Below are 1,595 nucleotides of genomic sequence, written 5' to 3'. Positions count from 1 at the left end.
CGGAGCACACCGAGCAGCAGCGCTGCCTCCTCGTCGCCCAGGAGGACGAGCGGGTCACGGCGGAGTGGCGCCACCGCCACCCGGAGGACGTCGCCTACGAGCAGGCCTACTGGGCAAGGCGTCGCGAGGAGGACACGCGAAGGCGCCGCGAGGCGGGGTTGGACAGGCGTCGGCGCAAAGCGTTGACGAACGCGCAGTCCGATCTCGTTGAAGCAGGTGGGCAGTCGTTCTTCACGCCGAACAATGATCGGTGGTTGGACATCTGGCTGGATACCTCGGACAACACCGCCGAGGAGGATGATGATAGTGATGATAGCGACTTAGAGTAGTTTTTTTAATGCAATCTATCTCGTTTTTTATCGTTTGTCATTTTTAATTATTATGCAATCTATGTTTTGGATGTAAAATACCTTTGTATCGTTAAAATCTATGCAATCTATCTATTTTCCAATAACCTAGAATGAGCGCGCGCTGCATTTTAGCGCGACTGCTGGAGCGGGCGCAGCGCGCCGTGTCAAACCAGCCGATGCGCGCGCGGTATATGTGTTTTTTTGCGTGCGGCGCGATCGGCGTCTGTTGGAGATGCTCTTAATGGGTTTAATAATTTGGTTGTGTCCGTTCGAATGCAGAAGTCAAGCCAGTACAAGTGGCTGGTGGGAAATTTCCAGATACCAAGTTATAAACGTATGCTTTAATCCGAACACGCGATCCACCGGAAAGAAAAAGTGAAATATCAATCACAAGCAGCGATACCAAAAGCACAAACCAAAATAAAAAAAGCGATACCAGAAGCATACTACGGACGTACGTACACACTTCACCAGACGCTGATGCTGGCAAGGAGAGCATGCGTCACCACGAGCGCGCCAAGGCCTGCGACGACGTTACCCCCGGCAGACGTGGTGGGCGGCGCGGCTACGGGACCGGTGGACGCGGCGACCACGTCGACCCTGATCTTCATTCCGCTGTCGCAGTGGCCGGTGAGGCCGCAGAGGAAGTAGCGCGTGCCGACGGTGGTGAGCGCGACGACGTCGTTGCCGGAGCGGAAGGCGGAGACGTTGTTTGCGCTGGAGCAGGCGTCGTAGCCGGCCTTGCCCACCTCCACCACGTCGTGCAGCTCTCTCGAGTACGTAAACGCTGCAGCACAGCGCGCGCAGGAGAAGAGGTTAAATAAAAAGGCTTTGTTAATGCCCTAAAAAAGGCTTTGTTAACTTCGGTCACTTTAGTCTAAACTGCGCAATGGGTGTGTGAGTTAATTAATCGGTACTGTTAGTTAGTGCGGCTAGCTTACTGATGTTGTCGCCGGGGTGGAACGTCCTGGCGGCGACCCACTCAGCATAGTCCGTGTGCATGTCCCACAGCCCATCCGGCGCCCCCACCGTGTAACTTGTCGCAGCCGTGGCCACCCGAGCAACAGTCACGGCGGCCAGCACCGCCGCCAGGGCCATCGCCAGTGCCCGCCGCCGCCTGATCTCCATCTCTGCTGATCGATCGGCTGGAACCTGGAAGAGTCAAGCAGAACAGAACGGGGAGAGACAGAAAGGAGTTAGCATGCAATGCCTAGCTAGCAGCTCTTCGCTTAGCGCTGATATATA

At 55.7% G+C, this 1,595-nt stretch overlaps 1 protein-coding gene across 1 annotated transcript; it reads right to left on the bottom strand.

Annotated features, from left to right (window-relative positions):
- Positions 1 to 654: 654 nt before the first annotated feature.
- On the bottom strand, positions 655 to 1,579 carry LOC119342956 (mavicyanin-like). The gene is made up of 2 exons (XM_037614222.1): positions 1,292 to 1,579; positions 655 to 1,137 (listed from the first exon to the last, which is right to left on the bottom strand). Exons 1-2 carry the CDS (start codon positions 1,476 to 1,478, stop codon positions 818 to 820), a joined length of 507 nt encoding a protein of 168 aa, XP_037470119.1. The 5' UTR covers positions 1,479 to 1,579; the 3' UTR covers positions 655 to 817.
- Between the last annotated feature and the right edge of the window lie 16 nt (positions 1,580 to 1,595).

Source organism: Triticum dicoccoides, unplaced genomic scaffold (genome assembly GCF_002162155.2).
Source record: "Triticum dicoccoides isolate Atlit2015 ecotype Zavitan unplaced genomic scaffold, WEW_v2.0 scaffold110995, whole genome shotgun sequence".
Lineage (NCBI taxonomy): Eukaryota > Viridiplantae > Streptophyta > Magnoliopsida > Poales > Poaceae > Triticum > Triticum dicoccoides.
The sequence above is the reverse complement of the archived record's forward strand: the minus strand, read 5'-3'. Positions and strand labels throughout refer to the sequence as shown.